Source organism: Pseudocercospora fijiensis (assembly GCF_000340215.1).
Source record: "Pseudocercospora fijiensis CIRAD86 unplaced genomic scaffold MYCFIscaffold_9, whole genome shotgun sequence".
Taxonomy (NCBI): Eukaryota; Fungi; Ascomycota; class Dothideomycetes; order Mycosphaerellales; family Mycosphaerellaceae; genus Pseudocercospora; species Pseudocercospora fijiensis.
The window spans coordinates 229,418-252,212 of record NW_006921540.1 but is presented as its reverse complement, the minus strand read 5'-3'; the positions used below and the strand labels follow the sequence as shown (position 1 = coordinate 252,212).

Below are 22,795 nucleotides of genomic sequence, written 5' to 3'. Positions count from 1 at the left end.
ATTACTAATATCTAGTCTAATAAAGACTTCGAAGAAGCTAATATATTACTTATAGACTAGGTTCTTAGTCGGATTAACGCTAAGGACCTACCGTAAGGTAGCGTCTATTAGGTCGACGACTATACGGACTACTTCTTCTATACTAATTTCGATAATAAGCGCCTATTACTAGATAAAGTCGCTTCTAAAGCACTCGGCCTAAGACTAGTTAAAGAGGCTCTTATACTCTTTAAACCGCAAATAGGAGGGAAAGCAACAAAGCAGCTACTAATTATTACCTTAAAATCTATATCTAATAATAGTAGAAGCTATAGCAATAAAGGCAACTAAAGCGGAAGCACTAGCTAAGTACTCCTACTACGAGTAGTAGCGCGAGTACTATAGCGAGTTAGGACGGGGTTGTTCTATCTATAGAGATTAAGTAAGAGAAGCTATAGAAGGAGAAGGTAATCGATACAAAAAAGCCGCCTAAGCCTACTAACCTAAGCGGCGAGGATACTGCGAGGCTACCGCGAGTTACGCCTATTCTAAAAGAGTCGAGCGAAGCTAAGGACTAGCAAGATAGTTAGTAAGATAGTTAGCAAGATAGCTAGTAAGAAGGCTAGTAAGGCTAGTAAGGCTAGTAAGGTTAGTAAGGTTAGTAAGGTTAGTAAGGTTAGTAAGATAGCTAGCAAGATAGCTAGTAAGATAGTTAGTAAGATAGTTAGAGCGGATAGAAGAGTTAGAAGCTAAAGCGTACTTAGAAGCTAGTTAATCTATTATCTATAGAGATATAATCGAAGAAGAAAGGAAATTAAAATATAGACTCGCTATAGACTCGCTATAGACTCGCTCTTTAAACATTATCTACTAGCAGCTCGCGATCGCTATTTAGCTACAGCTCCTTCTATATCGTATATACATCCTTAGACTTAATAATAGCCTTATTCTTAAGCTATTTAAACTACGAGAGGCAATATCCTTCTAACTTATCGAACCTAGCTTCTAATACCTTAATCTTTGCCTCTAGTTTAGTATTCTTTGCCTCTACGGCCTCGACTCGCGCCTATATCGCGGCTAGCTCGCTATTTCTATCGTCTTCTTTAACCTCTTCTATACTAGCCGTATAGCTAGACTTGCCCTTATACTTATAATAAGCGTAGATACGCTCGCCCTTAGTATTAAGTATACGATACTTAAAGTTATTAGAGCGTATATAGTAGTAGTATAGCGCTAGTATAAGCTTACTAGAGTCCGTTTCTATAATAATTCTAGTAGCCTTATATTTCCGTAGTCTATTTAATACCGCCTTCTTCTTATCTAGTATCGCTATCTAATCGAGTAGCTCTTACTATATCTACGCGCTATAGTACTAGAAATCGTAGGTATTTATAGTCGTAGGGCGTCGAAGTCTAGAGCGAGTTAGTAGCGAGTCTATAGCGATACGCCTCGCGACTTACGATAAATATTCTCCTCCTCCTACTAGTAAGTACGCTACTAGTAAGTACGCTACCAAAGTTGAAGCTAAAGCTACTAAAGCTGCGCTAAGAATAAGGTCTCGCGGAATACTAGTTATAGCGGCTACTACTATCGGTATCGGTATCGCTATCGCTATCGGTATTATCGATAGAAGAAGAACATTACGAGGCAAGGTACGAAAGTATAGCGAGTCTAAGTAAGGTTTGTCGCGACAATAGGTATAGTAAGGTTAGTAAGGAAGGCGCAACAGGACAATAGACTGAAGTGAAGCTAACCCTCCATTGACAATCTGGTATGTATAGAGCTCCGTCGACGAGCAGATGCGCTTGGCACGGCGAGGCAATGGTGATTGGTGCACCTAGTAAATGCCCCGGGACGAGGCGCCGAACGATGCTCGCTTTGCGTTGGCGTATGCAAGGATTTCCAGTACAGTGCAGTACAGTACAGTGCAGTGCAGTGCAGTACATCGGCTGGGGTTAATAGCATTCCATCTTGTCCATTGCAGTCCGTTCGCTCGTTTTCCGCTCTCGCTCTTGCGAGTCTCTGCTCGTGGTCGTGCAGAACTAGAATATCAGTCAGCATGGCCAAGTGGCAAGACATAGAATATAATAGAACACGCCCGCCACGCTTTCTCCCCGTCCTCTTTCTTCCTTGGAATACGCAATCAGACCCCCAATCAGTTTCGTGTTCGGTTTCATCAGTTCAGAACGCTCGTGTCGTGCGATGGCGGGTGTCGCAGGGTGTCTGAAGATCGAGGCTCTATTGCAAGGCTGGAATGGCGCTAGTAAGGCTCCCAACCTAATACCTAACGATGAGGTACATTGGGCTGAATTCAACTGAGCCTTGCCTCGTCTTCTCCGCATTCAGAAGCTCTAGATCTGGGTCTACGAAGTCGGCATTCCACTAACTTGTCTCCCTCTAGTTGCCCAATGCAAGGCAGGACTCACGCCTTCATGTAATCACGCCATCAACTAGTTGATCGAGCCACCGGCACATGCTCCGCCCAGCGCGAGCGTCGTATCTCAGAAATCGAGCTTCAACAACTCTCCTTGCGACTACCCGTCCTGGAAACTGCCCTTGCTCGTATACTCTATAGCGAGCTCCTTTTTCACTGCGACGATCCATAGCACACTCAACGCTCATATGCCATTTTTCCAAAAGCTATGCTTCCCCACGTCATGGAAGGCAGTTACCGTAAAATGCAACAAGAACCTGCACGAAGAACGTCTCTCCTCACGTTGATGCCACTGCTTGCACTCGCCATTGGCATTTATTTCGGGCATACGGCGTCTCAAGTGTACCGCTCAACGGTATCCACAAAAGGCATTGCGCATGAACTCGGGACCTTGGAGCACGGATTCGTGACTGAGAAAATACGTACGTGTTGAGAAAATTCCCGCTTTGCACTGGGGGGTTTGTGCTCAGCGTAGGCGTACAGTGCCCCCACATCTGTATGAGATCGAACAGCGACGCTTCACCGGCAGCGTGGGCTTCCTACCCGACGGAACGAAAACTTTGGTGTTCGATCCGGCCGAGCCAGTGTATGTTGGTGACCCAAGCCCGGAAATTGACCGGAACTGGGACGAACTCGTCGAAGATAGATATTGGTCTATTTCGGAGGATGAGGCCAAGATGCTTTGGGGCGTTGGACATGAGCGATATCGCGATCATGCCAAAGGAGGGTATACGGGAGGGTGAGTCTGTTGTGTATTCTGAGGACTTGAATGTGCTCAGAGCGATCGATGTGCTGATCTCTGCTTCCCAGATTCGATGTTTTCCACATGTTGCACTGTTTGGTATGCACCAGCTGCCAAACGACTTTCACCTGCTAACTGAAGAATTCAGAACATGTTAAGGAAAAACCTCCGCCCAGATTACTATCCAGGAGACCATGTCCTTTTCGGTGGAATCGAACACAACAGTAAGTCAGCTTCCTTCCGCATTTGAGCTTTGTGGATTTATCATGATATAAGAGGATGATGCTGAAAATATGAGAAAAGTGCATTGCATCGATCAAATCCGGCAACGCATTCAATGCTCTGCTGACGGCACCATCACACCGCTGAGGTATCAACCTGCGATCGATTATATGTATGTAGACTCCAACCAGGTGCATACGTGTCGGAAGTTTCAGAATTTGTGGGATTATACGAGGCAGAGGGTTAATGGGAGTTTGGCGGTGCCTAGGATTCAGTGGTAGAGATTCAGATGGAATGGAACATTTTTGAGAGTCCAGATAGTGTGACACTGACACAGAGCAGGATTGAGATATCACGATACCTACGAAAGAAAGTACCTACTGCTTCCCATTTGTTAGTCACTTGACTGCGATTTATACAAAGGATTGAAGAACTAAAGCTTTGCATGTACATGCAGCAAGATGATGCGTGGGCGTGATGTAGAGAGGCGAATGCAGAACATTTGCCGTACCTATGAGCGTGCTTGCCACCGATGCCTTTCGTTGCGACTCGTTCCGTCGAGATTCGTGCGAGTGCTGTAGTTCTATCGATCTTGATGTGCTTCAGAGCAGCTTGTTCCTTGGCGCTGTAGTGCTTTCATATTTGTGCTGGAGGTCTAATGTCCTTGGGCTTGGGACCTGTGCATTGTGTTACGTTCCGTCTTGATACAAATCACGATGCTGCCACGTAGGAGTCGGTGGTGTTTGTAAAGGCTTGAAAAAGAAAATCAAAAAAAAAGACTTAGAAAGCCCTTCTGAATGTCTGTGTCCGACACCGCCCAGTGCATGTTGGTTTTCAGAGAGCAAAGCTTACCGTGTTCGCATTTTCCTGCAGCGCTGTTTCTAATGATTTTTCTTTTTTTGAATATTTGGCTCTTGGACCGTCGGGTGTACTGTATCAATGCGTTTGAATGCAGGTTCTGTGCTCTCAAGGTACGTCTGAATGGCATGATGGGTTTTGTATGTTACAGAGTCGACTCAATCTGCATCGCTTCCTCGAGGAAGAGGTAGGTTGTTGATGGTGCCTGCTTGCGGGCGGCGAATCGTGAATATGTACCCGTCGGTTTCTGAAGGACGGGAAGTGGTGTTGCGTTCTGCAGATTTGTATAGGAAGTCTTGTAGCGAGTGATGGGGTAGGTAGGTCTTGGAGCGTAGAAGTTGCGTTCTCGGGATCGGATCGGAAAACACCGGACACACGATGTGATCTTTTGCGTCGCGGTCGATAGCTCTGACTCCTGCCATAGGCTCACCACGAGTATAGTGTCCACCGGGAGGAAAGTTCTTTCTCAGGATTACTCATAGTGAAGCTGTCTGTCACAGGCGCGAAGCTGTGCCATTCTGCCAAAAACTGGACGATCGAGTTTAGCCATAGCGAGGTCCATATTTATCCAGGCTTTCCGGTCCTTCGAAGATTCCGGACGCGTTGTAAGTCATCAAGAATTCGTCTTTGATGTTCCGCGTTCTGCAAAATGCGAGAAAAATTTTGTCGAGGTGAAGTTTCAACATGTTAGCGTGACCCATGCCCCGTCCAGTTCCAAGTTCAGACTGATGAATGCAAATTGGCTAAACAGACGTCCCTTAGAGATGGCAGATCACGGTTCCGCATCTACGCTCTAACTCCTCATTTTAACTAGGGATAATTAAACAACGGCATTATATATTATAACATGTTATTTATTTATAACGTAATATACAACTAACTATAGGAAATATAACTAGGCATTCTAAATTCTAATCTCTCTACGCGTCTATAGCTACTAATATAACGCGACTATGTATACTTCTCTATACGTAATCTACTCTATTATTTTGTATTTTCCTCCCTTATATACAGACGCCCCGGAAACCTCGATATTTTAATCTATTTTAAGTACTAGAAGCCTCCTTAGGGTCCCTAAAATATCGCCTTTATATATTTACTTATAGTAGCTACTATTATAATTTATAGGACTTCCTATAGGTATATAAAATATCGGGATTAGGCTTAGCTTAAATAACTATCATTTATTAGTATTAACCCTAATTTCAACCTATCTACTATACGCTAGGCGAGAGATATAAGCTATTTCTATTTAGGCCTATAGTTATAAAGAATTAAGTTACGTAAATAGAGATAGAGATTATACTACGACTAAGTGTACGTAACAGATTAGCAATTAGGGCTAGCTTCTAAACTTACTAATAACTAATTATAAGTACTCTATCTAGTTCTTCGCCTATAAGCCTAGAAATAAACTAGGCTAGAATAGCCTATAGAATATAGCTATTTGTCCTTCGAGGGGAATCGAGGCTATAACTTAACCTCTCTATAATAGTATAATAGTATAGAGATATCGAGGCCCTTTTTAACGCCTTATATAAGGATCTCTATATAATAGGGGTTATATTAGTAGGTAGATAGGGTAGTAGTAGATATAGTAGTATTCGATAAGGATCTAGGAGGAGAGGGAGGAAGGTAGGTAAGTTAGTCTAACGCTAAGCGCTAAGCCCTACCTAAGGCATCGAGACCCTAGCTTTACTCGGCCTAGTTATATACTAATTACGTATAGCCTCTTTAGCTCTAATACTCTAGGTCTAAGATATTATATAATAAAGCGTTATTATCGCGTTCTAACTACTATAAAGAAGATAGACTACGATAAAAGTCTTAGCGTTTATCTTCGAGGATAAGATACTTATAGTACTAACTAGTATATTCTAAGACTTATATACTTAGAGGTCCGAGAGATAGGCCGTTAGAACTTAGAAGGGGCCTAGAGCTATAGATATATATAGACTCGTATTATTATAATCTTCTAGCCTTCGAGCCGCGGGAAATCTAGGATTTCTTATAGATTATATAAATAACTAACCTTTATATATAATAGACTAAGCCTATAGGTTACGGACTAGCGAGTACTTTATATAGGGATATATTTTCTTCTTATTAAGGTATAGGACCCCTTTTTTCAGTTTATCGTCGTAGTATATAGGTATTATTCTATATCTATAAATATACTAAAATCTTATAGATAGTTATATAGAGGACGCCGAGTTTTACTTTAGACGCTTCGCTATAGGCTTAGTAGGAACCGCTAACTAGATATATCCTAGTATAGAAGACAATATAAGAATAGAATAGGTAGAAGGTAGAAGGTAGAAGGCAGAAGGTAGAAGGTCTATAGAAGGCAGAAGGTAGAAGGTCTATACAGGCCTACAAAGCGGGGCGCCTAAATAGAGGTGGGGTACGAGACGATCGCTGTCTGCCGAGCGTCGCCGAACATTTGTCACTTGCCCCGGGAGATTGATATCCCACGGCGAAGTTTAAGCATTGATAGAGGAACAATTGCGAGGCTGTCGCGAGAGTTCATTCAGGTTGGAAGAGATTGCGTGATTTCATTCACATAAGGTTGTTCCGCCATTGCATCCGATTGACTGCGCTGCTGGGCTATGTGGTGGTTGCCAAGCTTGGGAACTGCTAGTAAACTCTGCGGGTGCCTAGCATGGTGCTCACCGATCTCGCCACGCCATCACAGTCCACGTTTATCGTTGTCACATGCTTGTCTGGACGGCCTTGTGTGGGCGGGTGTCTCGACCAATCGATGCTGGCAGCTGGCAGGACTTCCAAAGGGCGATTATTGTCAGCCAAGTGAAAATACAATAATACATAGCATCGATCTTTACTGAGAAGCTAGACCGACCGGCGGAACACACCCACACCCACACCCTGGGAAAGTCTGACAGCTCAAGTGAAAGTGAGCCGCGCGGCGCGGCTGTCGGCGGCTAACAGCCGCCGGGCCTTATTTTCGCGGCTAATTTGACCTCCGAAACACAAACGGGAGTGAGACATGTGCTTGCTCCTCTGCATCCTGCACGTCTTCACAACATGCGTCGCCGTCGCACAGCGCCAGCCTTACCCGCCATTGAGGGCTCCGAGTCCTTCGACAGCCTTGTGAAGAAGCTATCCGTGTAAGCAAATTCACGACCCGGCGGTGTGGATGACGCGCTCGCCTGCAAGCTGACCAGTATCCGGCACACAGTTATTTCGTGCACGCCATCGAGACGCCGCATGATTGGGAAGAGCTTCGACGAGATGTGTATGCCACATCCCTGCGGCCTCTGGTGCGCTATCTCGTTGACGAGGTCCAGCATCAGGCCATCGTCAGTGCACTCTTGTAAGCAAGATGACCATTAGTGCGAGTGCTAGCCGCTGAGATGACTGTAGAGCGCTCAAATGGCATTTCGATGAGCTGGAAGAGGGCGACGACAGAGGCATTAATGCCACGAGAGGTCTCTCGTGCGAACTTGTGGCATGGTGAGCAAGCGTGGCAATCAGTTGTGCATAGACAAGACTGACCCCGCAGGCGATTCATCACCCATCTCACTCATCGTGAGACTATTGAGTACTTGTGCACCGATCTACCTGGGACTGGGCTTGATAGCGCGCAGACCAATGGTGACATTGAGGCGGCCGACGATGAATTTCTCGAAGAAGCTGAAAACGAGCGAGCACCCTTGCTGGACACACCTTCCCCCCGGCTAGAGGACTCCTTCTACGATGAGTCACCTCGACTGCCGACCGACACATTCCAATCTGATTTCTCCTCCACCTTTGCTGGTTTAAATGCTCTGGAGATTGCAGCCGTGTCAGATGCGAAGAAGTTCCTGCGACAGAAGACCATTCAACACATCATTGACGGGATCTGGAAAGGCGACATTGTATTCTGGGAGACGTTGAGCACGCATTCATGCAAGGAAGCAAAGGTGTACCGGCCCAAGGTAGCAGATCCTTACTGCCGCCTGCGTGTACCGCTTTACTTGAAGGTCTTCGAAGTCTTGTTCTTCGCAGGCTTCTTGACATTCTACTATGTCGTGCTGGTGCAGAAGCACACGTCGGATGTGACTGCAGCAGAAGTCATGCTGTATATATGGCTTGCTTCGTTCACCTATAACGGTATACAGTGCTTGAGCTTCTTCGAGTGCTTTGCTGACGCCGAGTGCAGAGTTCGTGGAGTATTGCGATGCTGGCTCGACATTCTACGCGACCGATTTCTGGTCTCTATGGGACCTTGGAATCATCTTCGTCGGCGTGGCCTTTTTCGTCGCTAGGATGATCGGCTTGCAAGGACATCCACACGCGACCGATGTTGCATTCGACATTCTGTCGCTCGAGGCTCTTTTCCTGATACCCAGGTAAGCTCCAACAAAGTGCACCTCTACTGACCAGACGTCTAGACTGACCACTGCTTCTGCGACAGGATATGCTCACTGCTCAGTCTCCACCCGTACTTTGGCATGCTGCTTCCAGTGTTGAAAGCGATGGCCAGTGTCATCCTCATAACCTCTAGGATACCCCACAGACAATGCTGACGATGACAGACCATCGACTTCGTGAAATTCCTGTCGCTCGTTGCGATACTCTACGTTGGTACGAGGTAGGCCCTCGCTGGCACAGGAGTACGAGGACTAACACCCAACAGGATTCTCCACCTGCTTCTCATTCCTGGCGCGAGGCCAATACACTTTCGGCCACATCAATTGGATACTGATCAAGGTCTTCTTTGGTTCAAGCTACCTCGGCTTCGTAAGTTAGGATGGCAACACCCTGTGTCATGCATACTGATCCCAAGCTGCGCAGGACACTGCAGAACAGGTTGGTCATCGTTGGAGAGCGCGGCATCAGACTTTCACTAACAAGAACAGATCAGTCCTGTGTTGGGCGTCGCTATAATGTTAGTGTTCTGTGCTCTCACTAGTTTCTTGCTGCAAGGTGCTATGATATCGATCCTGAGTAACACGTTGGACCGCGTGAGTTATCCAACCCCTGTCCGACGCAAGCGCCCATCACTTGGACCATTGGCTGACACCCTTCCGTTGCACAAGGTCATGGAGCATGCCAAAGACGAATATCTCTACACTGTAAGTTGGCTGCGCCATTGTTATGTGGCTATACCGAGCTGAGCTGATGGCGAAGCACAGTACAGTGTCTACGTGCTCGAGGTAGTTACACCAGGCTCCAGTCGACCCATTCCCCACACTAATCTGGGCAGGCCTCGACGTCCAACCGGTTGACATATTTCTACCCTGTGCTGGTAAGTTCGTCACCTTCCTGTAATGGCGCCGCCAGAATAGCAGTGGCCCGTCCCTGCACTGCTGTGGCGCAAACCGCTCGTGCATCGCCGTGGAGCATGTGAGGCCTGGGCCACACGCCACGATGGAAAGACACGACGGCCAACACTCTGCAGTGAGCGAATGATCTCCAGTGTTTGCGTGCTCAGGTGTTGGTGCTCCGCAGGCCAACAGCGGGACCTCGATAGCTCGACTAGTAGTCGGAGGCCGGCTGCTGCACTTGCATTCGAAAGCTAATCATTCATCCCAACAGAATCTCCTACCCTTGATGCTTCGACCACTCCGGTTGGTGTTCTCTGCACAACACGTGCGGAAAATGCGGATAGTGCTGCTCAAGGCGACACATGCACCTCTTGTGGCCTGCATACTTGGGTATGAACGGGCGCTTAGGATCCTTGATCGCCGTGGCGCCGGCTCCTTTCGCATTTCAAACAGGCTAAGCCTCCAGTCGTCAACCTCATTGCGCCGGCCGCTGTGCAGGAAGAGGCTACCGGCGGAGAGACGTCTTCCATTCGACAGAGAAGCGCGTGAGACAAGGGGGGTGCTCGCGCCGAAGCAGCAGCCGGCATCGGAGTCTCCGGAAGGATTGAAGGCTGCCATCGCTAATCTCCAAGCGCAGGTCGAGATCTGGTCTGATTTGCTTGAGGATGGCACGCCTGCAGAGCGTGCGTGAGGTGATGCTCGAAAGCACGTTGCGGGCGGCATGCGGCATGCGGCATGCGGCATCACGTGTGGTGGAGATGAGAGGGCCCCCGGCACGCCCCACAAAATCGACCGTCTCCCTCCGCGCTTAAGACACATGTTAAGCGCGGCGCGGCCCCTCGGGGAAGCAAGGATCGAGGCAGATGCAAGTTCCGTCCGTCTTTAGTCTTTGCAGGACTTTGAGTTGTGCCGACGTCTGAGTTTCTCGCTTCACGATCCCGCGACCAGGATTGCCCTGTACATTCGCGGGACGGAGTGTGATTCGGCCCGCGTTTGCGATCGCACCTGCCACCCCACCCCGGCCTCGTTCTGGCGGTTTGCGCCAAGGCTGACGATGCAGCAAGCGAAGCCTCTCGCCGGCTCCTACGCAGACGCAGTTCCCCATGCATGCGAACTCTCTTCATCCTGACAGCCACAACCGCCCACATAGCCTCCATGAACCTGGCAAACGCAAACGCATTCCCCTGCTCTGCTCGCAACTTCGCCATCTTATGCCGCTCGTGCCCAGAGACAATGTTGTCCGTTCAATTCGGCGACTGTCATGTCTTAACCGCTCGCTGGTAGCAACACTGCCTCTGATGCATTTTTGGCAACCACTCGTCGATGCACCAGTGCCTCATGACGTCCATTGCGAGCCGGTATATCTTTGCTCGTTCGGCCCCCAGCTGGATCGAACGCAAATCCTCCACGAATCCCTCCGACGTGCTTCAACATGAGCTGGTATCCCCCCCAAGAACGATCAAGGCAAACGATGCAGGACTGGCAGGACTACAATCTCTGCCAGCCCACCACACCTGACCCAACTACATCGCATGACTCTCACGAGCAAAACAACCTCAGCAGTGAACGATGGTCTGCCGCCGAATCTTCGATTCAAGACCCCTACACGATTTCGCAATCCATGCCATGGCCTTCGGAACCTGCACGACGGTTAGGTCTTGAGTCTCTCCCCAACCCAGCACAACCCATCTTCGATTCTCGTTATTCCGTTTCCAACGAACTGGCCGCATCGGTGTCGTGGCCTTGTTCGAATGCCTCGCTGCTCTCACCTGTCGCCCACCAAGACAATTCGCAGTATTCTTCGGCGCTCGATCAATGGTACTCCTCTTCGACTCCGATGAATACCTCGACAGCTTTCGGGGCAGTATCAGGCTATACGACACCTTTCAACCCCCCGGCTTGCGAAGCCTCTTCCAGAAACTCAAATTACACCATCAGCTCTGCTTCCTCAGTTGTCGCATCTTCGCCTTGCGCGCATTCTGATGGTTGCGTGCAGCCCGTGAGTCCACCAAGTATCAAGCAGGAAGAAGCGGCGGATCGCAGCAAAGACCGTTTATACTCCGTTCCTGGCCTCGCGCCATACACAACACCCTCACACGTCAATCCTGGCGACATCTACACAACACCTCCTCTGAGTGCTGCGGAACAAGCCTCATTCGCAGCCATCTTCGCTCAAACCAAGGTTGAAGCAGACCATACGAAGCCGATGACGGATCCCGCATCGCGCTCACCGCGTAGAGCACTATCTTCAGAAGACGCACGCAGTCCTGGCGGCGATGGGCGAGTGAAGCGCGGATACACTACAAATGCCAACTCAACCTGCGAGTGTGACAAGTGCGGCAAACTGTTCCAGCGCAGCTACAACCTGAAAGCCCACATGGAGACACACGACCCTGAGCGAGAGCAACCTCATGCGTGTCCGTACCCTGACTGCAAGAGGCGCTTTGTTAGACGGACTGACCTCATGCGGCACGAGCAAAGCGTAAGTGTCGCGCAACCTGGACTACCTTGACTTTGAAAGCAAGTGCTAATAAAGATACCCAGGTCCATCTGAAGACACGAAACTTTCACTGCCCACTATGCTTCAGCGCCTTCGCACGAAAAGACACGCTTCGCCGTCACGTCGATGATGGCTGCCCTCGTCGCGAACAAGTCAGGAAACGCGGAGACAGATTCAGTCCTTCTACTTCTTCCGCTGCACCGCATGACACAAGTCCTCATCAATTCTTTTCTCACCATCAACAAACACCTTCCGCCTTCATGATACCCAGGACCGAACCTTTTTAACGCACAATGCGATGAATCACGAATTTATGCCACTTATCATACATACCACGAGGCCGATAGCTTGAAGGATCAAAGGCAAGGAACCCCCAAAAATCCTCCCCTGATGATCGTCGTCGGCGCTGCGTGCTCCAACATGCCACGAAAGCCGGCATGATGCAGGATTCTTGATTCTCGATCTTCGCTACTGACGACTCGTGTGCTTTCGGAGGCATTACTGTAGAGAGCTACATACATATCCATACGAGGTGGCTACCTATTTCAGAACCGCACCTAGACGTTGATCTGCGATAGACTTGAAATTTAACAAAGCTAGCTATCTAGCTAGTAGAGAAGCATATAGGGAGGTTTTAAATCTTTGTTTAAATTGCATAGCGATAGCGTCTAGAATAGAGAGATAGAATAACAGTTACTAGCTAGCATTTATTATATTGCTAGTATCTTATTATAACGTACTACTACCTACTAATAGAAAGCCGTATAAATAGAAGAACGACCGCCGCTATAGAGAAGAAGAAGAAGAAGATAATATTATCTTTTTTTTATTAGATATATTACCGCTCTAGTTATAATATAGCTTCGAATTATTAGGAATCCTATAGCTAAGTCTTTCTATACTCTTTCTATACTACTATTACTATACTATATACTAATCTCCTCTTCCTTTTTAGAAAAGAAAACTCGTTATATACTACTATATATATTAGGATTTGTTTTTTTTATTATTATATTATAGACGGTCGGAGTAAAAGTAGGGGGTTTTCTAAAGCTTTACTTCTTACTATCTTCTATTACGATAAACTTTTTTTCCGATTACGACGATCTTATTAATAAGATTGCTAAGGATCGTTAGGATTGTTAGAATTATATATTAAAAATCTTATCTAATAGGATTACGATCTATTACAAGCGATCTCTAGAATAGGTAGTCCCGAAATTTAAGGGAGTAAGAGGCTAAGAAATATCCGAAATTCCTAGGAACGTAAAGGACGCGGGACTTAGAGCCTAACTATACTATACTACTTACTACTATAAGGTATTCTAGAGTATTACGTACTTATATATATTAAATTTAGCGGTTTTATAGGCTTTTTTTAATAGATAATTTTTTATCGTATAGGTTTCGCTAAATATATAGCCGAGATTACGTTAAGGTTTTTTTTTGTTTAAAAGCCGACGCTTAATAAGCAGAACTTTGCAAAAAAGTATACTCGAGATACTCGAGATTCTTTTCTAGATTCTAAGATAACTACTAGGTCTTAAAAGTTAAAAATCTATAATAGTCTTATTAGTAATTAGAGCTTTAAGTTCTACGTGTAAGATTTCTAAAAAATAGTAAAGTATAGGGTAGAAAAAGCTAAAATACTATATTACTTTTTTTTTCTTTTTCCTAGCTTTAGTTTCTTAGGAAATCTCGAAATTTTATATATATATATATTTTTTTATAATAATATAGTAAAAACAGAGAGTACTTTTCTGCTATATTACTAAGCCGTGAACCTACTAGAAAAAAAATCAAACTAGTAAGTAGAATTTCTAGAAAAGCGATTTTTCTTTTCTTTATACTATCTTTTTTTATCTAGAAGGTTTACGGCTTAGTAATATAAGATAAAAATTGGTCTACTTTTAGTATAGTATAATATAATGATTTTTATTATCAAGTCGATTTAATCCTATCGCTAGGATCGCTCGCGATCGATAGGATCGTCGCGATTATCGCGATTAGGCCTAGGAAAAATGGTTTTATAACGTCGGTAGTAGAATCCGCTCGAGTTAGTTAGGCTCTATACTATTAGGTAGTTCCTCTTCTTATAGGAGGTTAGTAGTTAGGTTAGTAGCTATAGATTACTAATAGGTTAGACCCTAGTATTATTAGAATACTCGCTAGGATTAATATAGTTAATATTTTTCTTTCTAGCTATTCTAAAGTTCTCTTAGGGTCGCTATTAATATATTATATAGCGTAGACGGCTAAGGCGTATTTAGTTAATAGCGCTTTTAGTGCATTACGCTAGTTAAGCTTATAGTTACAGATATAGTCGTTATACTACCTCCTATTAGAGCTATTAAATATAGTATAATCCTTAAGTTTAGTATCCTTCCTTAGTACTAGCTCTTCTACTATAGGCGCGCTAAGCTTAGCCGTAAGGCGTTAGATAGCTACGAAGTTTTTATAGAATTCCTTCTCTCGCTATAAGGTATAGACTTTATTACGCAAATAGGTCCTTAGGGGCCTAAGGTTAGGTAGTCTAAATAGTAGGTAGCTATTCCGTTAGCCTATAATAAAGCCCTAGCTTGTAATATTGTTATAGTTATCTATTTTAGTCCGTACTCGATTAACTTAGTCGAATAGGCCGTATAGAAGGCCTAAGTTAGTAATTAGTATAGTCGAATTAGCAGTTTCTTAATATATAGTTTTTGTTTTAGTAGGAGGCTAGTTTTAGTGCGAATTTTAAGCCGTATTCTTAGATTAATTAACTATCTAGGAATAGCCCCTAAAGGATAGACCGAAAAATATATAATAAGGTATTAAGGGTTAGGTAAGTAGGTAGATAGTATAGTTAAGAGCGTATAGTATTTAATAAGGTCTATAAAGAAGAAAGAGGAAGGTTAGGAAGTTAGGCTAACGCTAAGCGCTAAGCGCTACCTAAGGTACTAAGACCCTAGCTTTACTTAGCCGATTATATACCTTTTACTTATCCTCTAATACTCGCTATATTCGAAAATCTAGATATGCTAGTTTTTATATTAGTACCTTATAGGGTTAGTAAGATATAGGAAAAGTATACGAGAGATAGGAGTATATACTAGATAGGGTCCTAGGAAGACTTCTAGTCTAATATACGCTCGTATAGGACGGGACTAGAATTTGTTTAAAGGTAGTTACCGACTAGTTAATATATACTTCTAAGCGCCCTTTCCGAGTATAGGATTAGATAGGATAGTTTATAATAGATACTACTATAGTTATATAAGTCTAGGGTAGGACTTAGCGGGCGGCGTTAGTTATATAGCTAGCTTATCCTCTAATCCTAGCTTAGCTTTTAGTCGTACTAGTAAGAGATAGGATAGGAAAGGTTAAGTTGCTTTTGCTATTTTATAGTATATATAGATCGAAGGATAGCGGAAGGATGCCGGATATACTTCTTCTTCTTCTTTTTTTGTTCTCGTATCTTAGAGCTAATAATAACGTGTGTTAGACTACCGCTCGGGACCGAATCTAAAGGAGCGGTTTTGTTAGTAGTAGAGGTTGTAGGTGTTAGTTGATCTCTGTAGGCATTCGGCGGCCTTTGGAAGGAAGGACGACAGTATGTATCTTCCTTCGACAACAGGTCCCGCTATTGGTTATTCGATTCTGCAGCGTCTCCGGCCAATTCGAGACTTCGTAGCCTGGTCTAGACGTTAGCATGATCGACGTGCCGTGCTAATGAGGAGCTTGAGATGTGCTGTGCCCAGTCGCCGCTCGGAGCTTCCTTCGATCTCTTGATCTGCGTGCTGCTATGATACGCGTGATGATAAAGGAGGACGTGTATAGCCAGCCTCACATGGATCAAGGGGCGAGAACAATGACCATGTCGAAAGTCAAACTCCGGCACACATCCTGGCCGACGGAGTGTGCTCCACGCGAAAGTCTCGGGGCGTTGTGGTTCTTTTGGACAAGGGTGTCTTGTTTGTTGCACCCGAGAAGATCGGTACACGAAAGAGCCTGGCCTGGCGGATCGCACGAGCGGCTGCGCTGCGATGACCTTGACGCCGAACACTTGCGCTTGGACGTACGTGTCCTTGTCCTTGTTGTGCTTTTCATAGAATATCTACTCGCATGCTTCTCCGATTGCTATTCTAGCATCTGGACAACGCCGGCAACACTACCAGAGACCTGCGTGCGAGAGTGATCGCAGGGACTTGAACATGAACACGAGCATATACGGCCAGCATTGGAGCCTCATGAGTGCCCATGGACTTCATCATTAACTTAGACATTGTGGGCCGTCGCTCGGGCGCAGAGAGAGAAAGGGAAAAGGCTGCTCAGCTGATAGTGCCAGCATGTCTCAGTACACGAGTAGTCCTGTTATGCCGCCGCTGGAATTCTTTCGGTCGGGCTGCATGCGATCGAGCTAATATTCTATGGGTGTAGTGCGATTAACGTCTTAGTTACTTCCCCGAGCCCTAGCTGGCTGCCCGAGCCCTAGTAGATTAAGACCTAGCACTAATATAGAATCGCCTTGTTGTCGATTACGTACTATTTCTACCTATTTTTAAATATAGCTATTCTTAGCTAGTATTATTAATAGTCGCGCCTAGGCACGCGTACTAAATATTATATTTCTATTATTTCTATTAGAATACGGGTTTCTATTAGATTTCTATTAGAAGTTTATTATCTTTTTTAATATAATAGCTTAATCTCTATTATATAAGGCCTATATCGACGATTTCCTCGCTAAAGATAATATTAGCGGCGTAGCGGAGGTAGAAGGGATAGTAGTAGATATTAAGTCGTAGAAAGAAGTCGAATTAGTCTTAGAAACGCATATTCGAGGGCGTAGTCGCTTACTTAATCTACCTCGAGAGCGTATATCTAACTAAATATCGATTAGTATTACCGCGCTTTTAGAAGTATACGTTTACTACGAAACTACTAGAAGAAGCGCCCTCGCTACTACGAGGTCTAATGCCGCGGGAGTCGACGTTTCTATCTATACGAGCCCTTAAGCGCTATATCTAGGAATTTAGTATATTAGAGGGATACGAGTTTAAGGAGTAGAAGCTAAAAAAGAATAAGAATAGCGTTAAATACCGCTATTTATATATATATATATATAGCGACTATAGTTATATTAGGGCTAAAGGGGCTATACGTAATTAGTATATAACTAGGCTAAGTAAAGCTAGGGTCTTAGTGCCTTAGGCTAGGCTTAGCGCTTAGTATTAGGCTAACTAGCCTACCTTCCTCCCTCTCCTCCTAGCTCTCTATCGAATACTACCTATACCTACTACTACCCTATCTACCTACTAATATAACCCTTCTTATATAGTATTCGATCTACCCTTTAAAGGCAGTAGCTATATAGTCCTTATTTTAAGCTTTTAGCGGTATAGCTACGAAAACTATCGATTTAACTATATTATACCCGAAGAATAGGACCTATACGTACTATTCTACTAAAAACAACCGTACCAATTATTAAGCAAGGCCTTCTATACGGCCTATTATACTAAGTTAAGCACACTAGGCCGATACCTACTAATTCCGCTATATCTATACTATAAGGGGCTATAATATATTATTAGTCCTACCCCTTATTATAATAGCTAGCTTATTATAAAGCAACAATAACCGCGGCGCTACTAGTAGCGCTAGCAATAATAATACTAGTAGTATAGAGCCTGCTAAAGTGCCTGCTAAAGGGCCTACTAAAGAACCTATAGTTCTAGGTAACGATCTAGAATTGCCTATTAACGACATTCTTAATAACATTGTTAATCGATAATATAGCTAACTAGCCTTTAGGCCCTAACTAGTAGGGAGACTATAGGAAGCTACTTAAAATAGGCTTACTGCCCTACGTTAAGAATAGTAGCTAAAGGATAACCTCCTCGAGCTCCGTCGCCTTTAGGAAGCTCTAATAACTACTACTAAACTAATAGTAGGACCTTCCTCGCTATTAGCCTAGAAGAAAGATACTAAGCTTAAGGACTATACCGTATTTAACGGCTCTAGTTGCAAGCAATATAATAACTATATTCGTAACTGCGAGCTTAACTAGCGCAATATACCGAGAGCGCTACTAGATAACTATTCCTTAGTTGTTTACGCTATATAGTATATTAATAGCGACCTAAAACGCACCTAGGATAATGTTAGGACTAAAGAGGTTACACGTAATTGGCATGTAACTAGGCTCGAGTAAAGCTAGGGTCTTAATGCCTTAGGCAGGGCTTGGCGCTTAGCGTTAGGCTAACTAGCCTACCTTCCTCCCTCTCCTCTTAGATCTCTATCGAATACTATACTAATTCACTACTACCCTATCTACCTGCTAACATAACCCTTCTTATATAGTATTCGATCTACCCTTTAAGGGTAGTAGCTAGATAGTTCTTATTTCAAGCTTTTAGCGGTATAGCTACGAACAAGACTAATCTAACTATATTACGCCCGAAGAACGGGACCTATACGTACTATTCTATCGAAACAACCGTACTAATCATTAAGCAAGGCCTTCTATACGGCCTATTACACTAAGTTAAGCACTAGACCGATATCTACTAACTCCGCTACATCCGTATCTTAGGGGCTAACAATACATTATTAGTGCTACCCCTTATTACAATAGCCGGCTTATTACGAAACAACAATCGCGGCGCCGCTAGCAGCGCTAGCAACGACAATGCTAGTAGCACAGTGCCTGCTAAAGTGCCTACTAAAGTGCCTACTAGAGCACCTACTAAAGTGCCTCCTACTAAGGAGCCTGCTACTAGGCCTGCCGAAGAACCTGTAATTCTAGGTAACGACCTAGAGTTGCCTGTTAACGATATTCTTAGCAATATTGTTAACCGTCGATATAGCTAACTAGCCTTTAGCCCTTAACTATTAGGGAGACTTTAAGAAGCCACTTAAAACAGGCTTACTGCCCTACGTTAAGAATAACAGCTAAAGGATAATCTCCTCGAGCTCCGTCGCCTTTAGGAAGCCCCGATAGCAAAACCAATAGCGGGACCTTCTTTACTACCTATCTAAAAGAAGGATGCTAAACTTAAGGACTGTACCGTGTTTAATAGCTCTAGTCGAAAGCAGTATAACGACTACATTCGTAACTGTGAACTCAACTAGCGCAATGCACTAAGAGCGCTACTAGACGACTATTCCTTAGTCGTACACGCTATGCAGTACATTAATGGCGACCCAAAGCGTATATAGGATAACTATTTCGACTCCCTTAATAACTAGACTGCTATTTAGTAGCAAACCTACAAAACCATTATGCTAGACACCCTTAGAAACCCTATACTAAGGCAACAATATACTTAGGACCTGTATCTTCGAGCTAAACAGAAGACTAATTAATCGGCTCGCTTATTTGAAGCCTATTTAAAAACCCTTAAAGACGACCTTCCGCCTAAGACTAATTCTATATAGATCTCGGAAATACGCCCTAAGCTTAGGTAGGAGCTTATTCTCGAATTGGACCGCCGTCGTATGTTCGAACAGGCTAACCTAATACGTATTCAATTTATAGTTGAAGTAGAAACAGCTAAACGAGCTATCTAGCTTTAGTAACGACTAGAATTAAGGATCCGACTAGCTAGTACTAACCGTAGCAACCGTAGTAGCCGCGGAGGAAACTAAGGTTCCTATTAGGACAACAATGCTAATAATAGGAACAGTAACGATCGTAGAAGAGGCCGTAGCCGGCGGCTATATAGAGGAGGCCGCGATAGGGGCCGCGGAAGGGGCTCGTATCCCTATAATGCTAACCGCTCGGCTAACAATAGCAACAACAGCTACGGTAGTCTACTAACCGGGTTGAAGTGCTTCAATTGTAACAGTACTAGCTATCTACTAGGCTAATACGACAAACCTAAGGACTAGGCCCGAATTGACCGTACTTCCGCTAAACACCGAAAGCACCTCTTAGCGGCTAACGCTACCTCTATAGGCCAACCTTCGAAAAAAGAGTAAGCGCCGCACTAACTGTTAGCCTCGTACGGCGTAAGACTATCGACATTGTGCTAGCTATAACACGCTCCTGCCTTGTATAGGACACGAAGGGCACTACCTATTAAACTAAGGTTATACTAGATCTAGGAAATTTAGTTAGTGCCCTTATTAGCTATCGCCTAGCTAAGCAATTAGACCTTCGACAACTGCCGAAGACTGACCTACCAACCCTTGCTTGGTTTAATAACGCTCGGCACTTAACCTATAGGGCCTACTATATTCCTATAGCTCTAAAGGACGACCTCGGAAATGAACGCCTACTAGACTTTACTGCCTATATAGTAGATATAGACAACCTGCATAGGGGAGCTACTATTGTTATTAGCAACCCTGTTCTTAAGTACTACGCTGTGGCTATAGACCTAGGCCTCTAGAAGTAGCGATTTAGAATCGCTAGGAAAGAGGATATTAAACACATTAATGTTAGCGAGTGTCCTAATAATATTAGGGTCCTGTTTATTAGCAACCTGACACCTGCCTTAGCTAATCCGACTGCCGACCTACTCGGTAGTAATAACGATAAACTAGTGCCCCCTAATAGCATAGATCCTAAACAACTTAGGCGTATACTAGAACCTATTTAAGAGACCTACATTAATATGTTTAAACACTACTTAGCATCGACATTGCCTATATTCAAAGAGACGGATTATAAGATTAATATTATAGAGGGTAAAGAGGTTCCTTTTAGCCCCCTCTACAACCTTAGTAAGCGAGAGCTTGCTATACTGCGTAAGTACCTAGAGGAAAACCTAGCTAATAGTCGCATTCGGTATAGTAACAGCCCTGCTAGTACACCAATCCTGTTTGTTCTAAAGAAGGATAGTAGCCTGCGGTTATACGTTAATTACCGTAGACTCAATGCTGTTACTATTAAAGACCGCTATCTACTTCCGCTTATTAATAAGACCCTCGATCGCCTTTCTAGTGCCTACTGCTACACTATATTAGACATTAAGGACGCCTATTACCGCATCCGTATTCGTAAGGGCGATAAATAGAAGACAGCCTTCCGCACTCGCTATAGCTATTTCGAGTACTTAGTTATACTATTCGGGCTAGCTAATGCCCCTACAACATTCTAGTCCTATATTAATCGAGCCCTTTTAGGCCTATTAGACTATCTCTATATAGTTTACCTAGATAACATCCTAGTTTATACACATTTACCTAATATTGCAGAATACTAGGCCGTAGTACGTAAGGTCCTCGACCGCCTACGAGCCTATAGCCTATATTGCAAACCTTCTAAATACACCTTTACTGCTAAAGAGGTGTTATTCCTTAGCTTCCTCGTGTCAACTAAGGGTATTAAGGCTAATCCTAATCGGATCAAAACTATTACTAAATAGCCTGTTCCTACGTCTATTAAGGAACTTTAATCGTTCCTCGGCTTCGCTAATTTCTACCGCCGCTTTATTAAGGGCTATTTACGGCATGTAATGCCCCTAACTAAACTTACTAAAACTAAGGCTAACCCGTCTAGAGAGTTCAAATAGACTAACAAGACATAAGCCGCTTTTAACGGTCTAAAGCAACGCTTTACTAAAGTGCCCCTATTGTACTATTTCGTACTAAGTAAGCAGATCCGAATTAAGACTAACGCTTTACAGTTCGCTATATCGGCTATTATGTTATAGCAATCAGATAATAACTATTACTAGTACCCGATTGCCTTCTTTTTACGAAAGATAATCGATATAGAACGTCGATATAAGACTTACGAGCAAGAGCTCTTAGCAATCGTAGAAGCCTTCAAGCATTAGCGCTACTATCTCGATAGTGCTTAGTACACAATTTAGGTCTATACAGACTATAACAACCTCCGTAGTATTACTAAGGTTACTAGGGTTATAGGTCGACAGGCTAGATAGGCCGTCTACCTCGCCGGGTTTGATTTTAATGTATTATATCGGCTAGGCGTAAGCAACCCTGCTAATAGCCTATCGAGGCGACCTAATTACAATAGCGAGACCTAATATATCAATTCTTTGTTTCTAACCCTGTAGTATAAGATTGCTATAGCCCGTATTATTAATAAGCAAGCGTAGGATAAGCGGACTTCCGGACCCCGCGGCGGCAACAAATACTATAGCGGAGTTGTCGTTCTTCTAGTGCGCGTTAGAAAGGACGTAGATCGCTCGAGCTATAATAACTCGATTAAAGACATTGCTATCTATAGTAATAGCCTATATAGCGACAGTACTATAGAAGAGGTTGCAGTAGTTCCGGCTACTAGTGCTATTAGATATATATAATGCGTACCTCGTTCGATAGTACGGGTGCTATTAAATGACCTTGCAAATAGGGATAGTTAATCGTTTATAGATAAGCTATTGCGTACTTAGCAGAGGGACGCCTTTGCTGTCGAGCGCATTAATAAGCTTATAAGTAGGCGGGCGACTCGATCTAGTAAGAGTAACAACAATTAGTCGATCGACGACAAAGGTTACTTAAAGTTTAAGGGCAGATACTATGTCCCCGCTAAACAATCGATTAGATAAGAGCTTTTAAAGAGGCACTATAATAGTAAGCTCGCTAGTTACTATAGTATAGAGAGGTCGCACGAGTTACTATCGCGTATATACTACTAGCTAAATAGTAAGCGGTATATAAAGGAGTATATACAGACCTATATAGTATACTAGCGAGTTAAAGCACCGAAGCACTTACCGTTCGGCGAGTTGTCCTCGCTCCCTGTTCTAAAGAAGCTATTTGCTAAGCTAACAATAGACTTTATTATAGGCCTTCTACCTGCTAGGCGTAGGGGCAGCAAGGACGTATAT

At 44.3% G+C, this 22,795-nt stretch overlaps 5 protein-coding genes across 5 annotated transcripts; 3 read left to right on the top strand and 2 right to left on the bottom strand.

Moving 5' to 3' along the window:
* Positions 1-2,699: 2,699 nt before the first annotated feature.
* Positions 2,700-3,658, top strand: MYCFIDRAFT_144082 (uncharacterized protein; the record flags this gene model as incomplete). Its single annotated transcript, XM_007932471.1, has 5 exons — positions 2,700-2,841; positions 2,897-3,152; positions 3,224-3,254; positions 3,304-3,379; positions 3,459-3,658. The coding sequence occupies 5 exons, from the start codon at positions 2,700-2,702 to the stop codon at positions 3,656-3,658; spliced, it is 705 nt and encodes a 234-aa protein (XP_007930662.1).
* A 43-nt stretch (positions 3,659-3,701) lies between these two features.
* Positions 3,702-4,752, bottom strand: MYCFIDRAFT_208916 (uncharacterized protein; the record flags this gene model as incomplete). Its single annotated transcript, XM_007932470.1, has 6 exons — positions 3,702-4,129; positions 4,192-4,354; positions 4,385-4,580; positions 4,613-4,660; positions 4,684-4,710; positions 4,734-4,752. The coding sequence occupies 6 exons, from the start codon at positions 4,750-4,752 to the stop codon at positions 4,067-4,069; spliced, it is 516 nt and encodes a 171-aa protein (XP_007930661.1). The 3' UTR covers positions 3,702-4,066.
* Positions 4,753-4,777: 25 nt separating this feature from the next.
* Positions 4,778-5,021, bottom strand: MYCFIDRAFT_178417 (uncharacterized protein; the record flags this gene model as incomplete). Its single annotated transcript, XM_007932469.1, has 2 exons — positions 4,778-4,960; positions 4,989-5,021. 2 exons carry the CDS (start codon positions 5,019-5,021, stop codon positions 4,778-4,780), a joined length of 216 nt encoding a protein of 71 aa, XP_007930660.1.
* A 2,259-nt stretch (positions 5,022-7,280) lies between these two features.
* On the top strand, positions 7,281-10,419 carry MYCFIDRAFT_58413 (uncharacterized protein; the record flags this gene model as incomplete). The annotated part of the gene is made up of 14 exons (XM_007932408.1): positions 7,281-7,363; positions 7,435-7,569; positions 7,620-7,709; positions 7,759-8,348; positions 8,398-8,587; positions 8,653-8,722; positions 8,774-8,822; positions 8,875-8,978; positions 9,033-9,042; positions 9,093-9,202; positions 9,278-9,313; positions 9,374-9,394; positions 9,445-9,486; positions 9,777-10,419. The coding sequence occupies 14 exons, from the start codon at positions 7,281-7,283 to the stop codon at positions 10,194-10,196; spliced, it is 1,950 nt and encodes a 649-aa protein (XP_007930599.1). The 3' UTR covers positions 10,197-10,419.
* A 664-nt stretch (positions 10,420-11,083) lies between these two features.
* MYCFIDRAFT_51582 (uncharacterized protein) lies at positions 11,084-12,547 on the top strand. The gene is made up of 2 exons (XM_007932383.1): positions 11,084-11,987; positions 12,050-12,547. Exons 1-2 carry the CDS (start codon positions 11,127-11,129, stop codon positions 12,290-12,292), a joined length of 1,104 nt encoding a protein of 367 aa, XP_007930574.1. The 5' UTR covers positions 11,084-11,126; the 3' UTR covers positions 12,293-12,547.
* Positions 12,548-22,795: the final 10,248 nt, after the last annotated feature.